Source organism: Bison bison, unplaced genomic scaffold (genome assembly GCF_000754665.1).
Source record: "Bison bison bison isolate TAMUID 2011002044 unplaced genomic scaffold, Bison_UMD1.0 scf7180017864181, whole genome shotgun sequence".
Classification (NCBI taxonomy): domain Eukaryota; kingdom Metazoa; phylum Chordata; class Mammalia; order Artiodactyla; family Bovidae; genus Bison; species Bison bison.
The window spans coordinates 5,249,507-5,257,319 of record NW_011494753.1 but is presented as its reverse complement, the minus strand read 5'-3'; the positions used below and the strand labels follow the sequence as shown (position 1 = coordinate 5,257,319).

At 54.8% G+C, this 7,813-nt stretch overlaps 1 protein-coding gene across 1 annotated transcript in view; it reads right to left on the bottom strand.

Moving 5' to 3' along the window:
• The window catches only part of ADAMTS7 (ADAM metallopeptidase with thrombospondin type 1 motif, 7), a 77,502-nt gene that overhangs the window by 43,556 nt on the left and 26,133 nt on the right, over positions 1-7,813 (bottom strand). The window contains exons 9-12 of the mRNA XM_010843403.1: positions 3,785-3,868; positions 3,321-3,445; positions 1,833-1,982; positions 563-706 (exon numbers count right to left, since the gene is read on the bottom strand). Of these exons, the coding sequence (XP_010841705.1) occupies positions 563-706; positions 1,833-1,982; positions 3,321-3,445; positions 3,785-3,868 (503 nt within the window). The remainder of the gene's footprint in view (positions 1-562; positions 707-1,832; positions 1,983-3,320; positions 3,446-3,784; positions 3,869-7,813) is intronic.

Sequence of the window (7,813 nt, the reverse complement as noted above, 5' to 3'; positions counted from 1 at the left end):
CTGCCCCCCCCCAGCCACACGGCCAGCTCTGCGCCTCCTCCACCTTCCTTTTCTGTCCTGCTTTGGCTCCTGTAGCCTCACTTATGGAGAAGGCAATGGCACCCCACTCCAGTACTCTTGCCTGGAAAATCCCATGGACGGAGGAGCTTGGTAGGCTGCAGTCCATGGGGTCGCCAAGAGTCGGACACGACTGAGCGACTTCACTTTCACGTTTCACTTTCACGCACTGGAGAAGGAAATGGCAACCCACTCCAGTGTTCTTGCCTGGAGAATCCCAGGGACAGGGAAGCCCGGTGGGCTGCCGTCTATGGGGTCGCACAGAGTTGGACACGACTGAAGGGACTTAGCAGCAGCAGCAGCCTCACTTAATATCCTGCAGTGCTCTGAAAACCACCCCGCGCTCCTCGCGTCCTAATGCCTTTACCAATGCCTCCTGTACCAGGAGCACCCCACTCCTCTCCCCGCTATACTTCTGTGGGCTCCCGCGCATCCTTCAAGGTGCTGCCCCGGCAGACCTAGACCTGAGCGGCTCGGAAGAGGCTCGGGGCTGGGAGGGACTTACTCGAGGAACCTGGTGATGTACTCGCGGCTGCAGCGGGACCAGGTGAGAGGCGCAGCGTCGTACAGGAGCTGTGGAGACATGATGAAAGGCCGTTTCCCAACGGGCTCACAGTCATTGCCGCTTCCGTCATGCTGAATGCCAAAACTGTGTGAGAGCACAGGCCCCAGGGGCGGGTGAGCCGGCGGGAAGCCCGCCAGCCCACTCCCTCCCTCAGGGGTCTGCGAGGTGCCGGGTACTGGCTCCGCCACCAAACCACCGTGTGGCTGGGGGAAAGTCACACCCCATCTCTGAGCCTCCGTTTCCTTAAGGTAAAACGTGGGTGTGACAACCAGCTGCCCGGGGCCCTCCAGCAGCTGATCCTGAACTGAACACCAGGGACCACAGAGCAGCCCAGCGCCTGCACTGAGCTGGCCAACAATGGCCGGCCAGGTGGCACCCAGGGGGCCCATGGTGGCCCCCGCAGCCTCACTGGCACCAAGAACAGTCTGACAGGGTTCCTCCCCACCCCAGGTCCTATCTCAAGGCTGTGCAGTGGAGTTAGGGAGTCCGAGCTGCCACGCCACAGGAAAGGTCTCGGAGACCATCCTTGGAAAGACACGAAAACAATTATGTGTGCTGACCTCTTCCTATGTGCCAGGCATCACACTAAGCTCTTTTCAGAAACACTATCTCACTCAGTCCTCAGTGACGAGCCAACCCCTCTGACCAACAGCGCTTTCTGTGAGCCTGCCCTCGTGGGCTCCCAGACCATCTAAGATGCTGCCATACTCACAGCTAAACAGTCCAGGCACAGATGGCTGAGGGCAGGGGCCATGCTTAGGCACAACAGCCTTACACAGAAGTGTCCAACAGAGGGAGCCTTTCACATCCCTGAATCCAACTCCCTCAACCAACAGGGAGCATACAGAGGCCCACAGAGGGCAGGGAGCTTGCCTAGGGTCGCAGAGTATTTAGGAATGCGGTGGGAGGTGGCAGGGACCAAGAGTCAAAGATGCAAGCGCTGAGGGCAATAGGGAGGGACAAAGACCCATGGTGACTTTCCAGCCCATCTCAATCCCACTTAAGGCTTAGTCCTCTCCTGTGTAACAGGGAAGCAGCCTGGCTGAGGGGTGGGGACAGGGCAAGGACAGAATGTGGCTAGGTTGGGCTCGTTCCTCAAGACAGGGCTCCCTTCCCTGGGGCTGTATGGGCCATCAGCCTGGCTGGCTGGTGCCTCCAGGTTGGGAGGTGAGGCTGGGTTCTTAGTGTGGCAGTGGGGGTGGCAGGGTACCTGTGCCCGAGCTCGTGGGCCACGGTGAAGGCCAAGGGCAGGCCCGTGTCCTCGTTGATGTTGCAGCTGCGGTGTGGCTGGCACATGCCCGCCACGTGGGACAGGCCCAGGGTCTCGCAGGGCTGGTTCATGGCCGCACACAGGTCCTTCCTGCACGTGCAGAGAGAGGGGGGGCCCTCAGACTGACCTGGCCTGGAGCCAGGCCCTCCCAAGCTGAGGGGGCCAGAGAAGGACCCCTGCTGACTCTGAGGGAGGGCGGGAGCAAGAAGGATGCTCCTCCCATCGCTCTCAGACCAGCCCATGAGCCTTCGGGGAAGCAGTGACCCTTATTCACACAAGACACCTCTCTGGGCCTGGGGAGCAGACCCATGCACAGACAATTTGGGTTACTACCCCAGTGAGAAGCTGCTGGAGCTCAGCAAAGGGAAATATTAATAACTCCACCTCAAGTTCAAAAATACTGCCTCTGAACTGATTGGGAGTTGTCAGAGTTGGGGTCATGTTGGAGTGGGGAAGTATGGCAGTAAGATTTTCTGGTTATAAAAGAGCAGCACAAGAGATCCTTCTAATGGAACCATTCCATATCTAGACTGGGCAATGGATACAGAAATTACACGTGTGATAAAATTGCAGAAGACTAAATACACACACAAATAAGTGTATGTAAAATTAGTGAAACCTGAGTATGGTCTGTGGATCATATCAGTGTCAATTTTCTGCTTGGGATATAACTACAGTTATGCCAGATGTTGGGGGCTTTCTTGGTGGCTCAGATGGTAAAGAATCTGCCTGCAATGCAGGAGTGAAAGTGTTAGTCACTCAGTCGTGTCCAGCGCTTTGCGACCCCATGGACTGTAGCCTGCCAGGCTCCGCTGTCCGTGGAATTCTCCAGGCAAGAATACTGGAGTGGGTTGCCATTTCCTTCTCCAGGGGATCATCCCAATCCAGGGATCGAACCTGGGTCTCCCGCACTGCAGGCAGATTCTTTACCACCTAAGCCACCAGGGGAGAGCCAGGTTCAACCCCTGAGTCAGGAAGGTCCCATGGAGAAGACAATGGCTATCCATTCCAGTATTCTTGCCTAGAGAATTCCACGGACAGAAGAGCTTGACAGGCTACAGTCCATGGAGTCGCCAAGAGCTGGACACAACTGAGGGACTAACACTTTCATTTTCACACCAGATGTTACCACTGTGGGAAACTGGATGAAGTGTAGATGGTACCTCCCTGTATTATTTCTGACAACTGCATGAGAATTCACAATGAACAGCTCACAATGAATATTTACAGTAAAAAGCTCTCCCCAAGTGCTGTTGAAATCCTGTCTTGGATCAAAGGTGTGGAAACCCTCCTCCAGATGAGGCTCCTGAGAGCAGGGCCATGTCTGCCCCACTCCTGGGGCTTCTCCCCAAGGGTCAGGTGGCACCTCCCTCCCATGCAGGCTCTCCCAGCTGCACCCCAGGCCCCTCCCCTCCCAGCTGCCAGTACCTGGTGAGCAGAATGGCCGTGTCATGGTGCAGCGGGTGGGCATCCCCCTTCATGTTGATGCTTTTCTGCCACTTGCAGAAGCTCCTCAGAGTGTTGTCTGCGTGGTGAGAGATCTTCAGGTCCTCCTGCAGGCAGACAGCACAGCCACTGAAGCCTCCCCCAGAGCTCTGAAGGGTCAGGCCAAATTCTCCTCCACAGGAAGGCAGGGGACAGAGGCCCAGAGGTGGCAGCGGGCAGACCTGTGGGCCCCAGGCCAGTCTCTGGTCTGACCACCCCTCCCAGAGGCACCTGCCAGAGGGACCTAAGAGAGGGTCAGCCAGGGGTGGGGGTGACAGATGACACTGCTTGGGCCAAGGAGGCCCTGGCTGTGCCCTTCCACACAAGGTGGCTCGGGTGAGTGGCAGGAGGACTCTGGCAGGCGATGCCCATCCCAGGGGGCAGTGTAAGGTCACGTGACTTCCCACCTCCTCATCTTCCAGCAGGATCAGGCGCACGATGGTGATGTGGATGGGATTCCCGATGCTGGGGTCATGAAACAGACCGGCCACCTACCCAAGAAATAAGGGTCAGGCTGTCACCTCAGATATACAACACAGGCAGCCTCTGCTCACCTCCAACCCACCTGGAGGGATGCACACCCACGTTCATACACAGGGGAGCTCACACCGTGCGTGCATCCCATACATGCAAGTACTCACACCTGAACACACACTCCCCCAGCCCAGCATCGGCAGAACCTGGAGGGGACGAGAGGGCCTCCCAGGCTCTGGGGTCCCGAGCACCTGTTTGGAATCCTATTCCCCAGCTTGCACCTCCAGATGCTGGCTGGTTGGCCCATCTCAGGGCCCTCCTCTGTCCTGGGCTGGATCGGCCCTGCTGCCCCCTCTTGCCCTGGGGAGGCTGGGACCAGCATCCCAGGAGTGAGCCCTCTCATGAGGCAGGAACTGGGCACAGCCTGGGGAAGGGATGGAGGCAGGCAAGGCCCATCTTCCCTGGGGCTGACAGCCATAGGGCCAAGAGGGCAGGTGTGCAGGCCTCTCAGAGTCCCCCAGAGCTAACCCCACTCAGCCCCAAGGCAGAAGCCCATCCCCAAAGATGGACAGTGTGCCAAGGTGCAGGGAAATGGCAGGTAAAGCTGTCTGTTCTTTTAAAGCTCCCTCAGGACAAGGAAGAAGCCAGCCCATGAGTGGAGACAGGGGTCAATTTCCCAGCAGGCAGAGATGTCAGGACATATCAGTTTTGAGTTGGCTTTTAGCAATTCCATCGAGAAAAATATATTCAAATAGGAATGGAGAATACATGTACTGTTAAGAGGGCACAAAAGCCCCTGATAAGGGGATGAATCATACTTTCAGAGCTCAAGGTCAGGAATGGTGAAGTCAGTGATGTAATACTGTGCCTCCCTCACCTCCATGCACATGCTGGGTCCTGGGGGCCCCTCTGCACTTCCTTCCTCCCCACTTCCTCCCCAACATCAACCAATTCTGCCTCCAAAATTTTGTCCTCTAGCCCATCTGCAGCCCTGCAGCCCAGCCATTTGTCTCTGAATGCAAAACCAATCACATTATGTCTTTGCTTAAAACCAGTGGGTCTTCACTGTCCACAGGTAAAGGGAAGGTCCTAAGCCTGGTACACAGGCCTGTGTGGTCGGTCCCTGTCCACTTCTATGGCCTCACTCTTCTCCTCAAACTCCCTCACTCCCTGGCTCTAACCACTCTGTCTGGCTTTCTCTCAAAATCCCAAGATCCTTCCTACACAGGGCCTTAGCAGATGCTGCGCCCTCAGCCTAGAACACCTTCCCAAGTTATCTTTTACCCTTTCTGCAGCTCTTGCCCCTCCACCATGTCTTCTGAGAGCTTTTTCTCTACCCAACACTCCCAAACCACCATGAACTTGTCTTCTCTAGGACCCCCTCCATCATACGCTCACATTTATCAGTTTCAGTAACATCTCTCTCCCCTCCAGACCATAAGCTCCATGGGCTCCCTCTGATCTGTCCAGGTTCCTAGCACATTATGGACTCAAGAAACAGTTGCTGAATGAATGAATGAAGCTCGAGCGCTTGTTTTTTCCAATGCATTATCTCATTCAAATAAAAATAAAAATGCAAACAGTCCCCTGGAGAAAATCAAATTAAAAGAAAAAAGTTTTCCTAGACAACATGCAGGACACGACTGAGCGACTTCACTTTCCCTTTTCACTTTCATGCATTGGAGAAGGAAATGGCAACCCACTCCAGTGTTCTTGCCTGGAGAATCCCAGGGACGGGGGAGCCTGGTGGGCTGCTGTCTATGGGGTCGCACAGAGTCGGACACGACTGAAGCGACTTAGCAGCAGCAGCAGACAACATGCAAGTGAGCTTGGCAGCAGACCCCAACAAAGAGGCTCCAAAGGATGAGAAGCCCCTGAGGGTCTGCTAAGACCTGTCCCAGCAACTAGCCCACCTTATGTCCTGAATTAGGGCTAGGAGAGCTTCCTGCCACCACAAAGTCCCCCCAGTGTCTAGAACATTTTTCACTGTCTCCCAAGAAGTACGGAGGTGAAACACGCTGGGAGGTACTGGAGGAAGGCAGGGTCATTAACTGTTGACTAAACCAACCTGTGAGTGTCTGTTTACAGCCTGAGGTCAGGGTGTACGGCCTGGGTTATCTCAACTAGATAAACTATACCCAGGAAAATGAAAGTGAAGTTGCTCAGTCGTGTCCGACTCTTTGCAACCCCACGGACTGTAGCCTACCAGGCTCCTCCGTCCATGGGATTTTCCAGGCAAGAGTACTTGAGTGGGTTGCTGTTTCCTTCTCCAGGGGATCCTCCCAACCCAGGGATCAAACCCAGGTCTCCCGCATTGTAGGCAGACGCTTTACTGTCTGAGCCACCAGGGAAGTCCCCCTATTCTGGTGCAGGCCCAGAAAGCAAGCTGGGGTAGGCAATGTTCATGAAAGTAAGATCTGGGGGTTACCAGTGACTACAAGCTCCCAGTGAGCTAACAGTATGACAAGAGCCACTCACTCAAAAAGGGCCCCTGACCTCAGAGGACATGAACAGAATTGGGGGTGCAAAAATGGGGGGACCTCTCTTGTTATGCTTGGAATAGGCCTACCTGAGCTCCTGGACTCAGACCTGGGTCTGGCACACTGACAAACTGGTAACCTGTAGGAGGCCCTGGTAAAGAGGGTGAGGCTGTCCTGAAGGTGGCTGTGGGGCTGAAGAGCAGATCTTCAGTAGCCACAAGAGCAGCAGCTAACACTGACCGAGCCTAACACACATGGTCCTCGCACTGGGAGCGTCACGTGCCTTAGCTCACTTAATCTTCACACCTCTCAGGCAGGCATAAGTATCGCCATCTTACAGATGGAGCAACTGAGGCTCCAAGAGAGGCTAAATATGGGATCAGAAACCCAGATCTGACTGCATCAAAGTTTCTGCTCTTAAGTTTGGAAAGTGCTGCCTGCCTCCTCTCTGGTGGATGGATTCTAAACATGTACAGCTTTGGAGGCTCTGAGGAGTACTGCAGTAAAGTCTGTTACATTTTTTTTAACCCTGTGTTGCCAAACTTTCAAAAGTGCCATCTTTCTTCACAGAACATTTATTAGCATCTCTTGGAACAAGTACTCTCCAGAATATTCTTTGAGAAATGCTATAAAGCAGAGCTTCCCAAGCCTGGGATCTTATTCTTGTGCATCCATCACCATGTCCTTGGTACAGAGCTGACACTCAGCACTCATGTCAGCCTTACATGAACAAACATCTGCTCCAGAGGAAAAAAGGGATAAGTTCTCCTCATTCCCACCAACCTGTTCCCTCATCCTTCTAGCACACTCTGGACACCACAGCTACCCAGCTATCTCTCTCTGGGGCAGGTTAAGAGGCAGAGAGGACCGAGTAAGGCTTTGGAAGCAGATAACTCTGAGCTCCGGTTCCAGCTCTGCCACTCACCAGTTCTGTGACCTTGAGAAGTTCCTTGGACTGCCTGATCCTTTGTTCCTCCAACTACAAAATGGGGCTGAGGCTTGGAAGAGGCTCTGGGTGTGGAACACTGGCCAAGTAGCAGGTGTTCAGAAGCCTCAGCCCTAACACCCAGTCCAGCCCCCCTTGGAGGCTGGCTGCCTGCCATCCATGCCCCTATCATTTCCTGGAGTCTCCCTGTCGGGTATCCAGCACTGTTAGCCTCATAGGTGCCTCCACCCTGTCCAGACCAATGCTGGACTTGTCAGCTCACAAAAATTATGACACTGTCCAGAACATGTGACTGTGAAAGCCAGGCCCTCCCTCCTCCAGGGTGGGGCTCACAAGGTAAATGCCCGTGTCCTGTGGGCCTAGACAGGGAGGCGGGAAGGGGCCCTGCTCTGGGGTCAAATCCTTGATCCCTGGCACACAGGGGATGTCATGGGGGAGCCTGGAGGGCTTGATACCGTCCCACATGGAACACTCAGTAAAAGTGAGGCTGATGAACCCAGCCTTGGTGACTCCAGCCAAGCTCCTAGGCCTCTTTC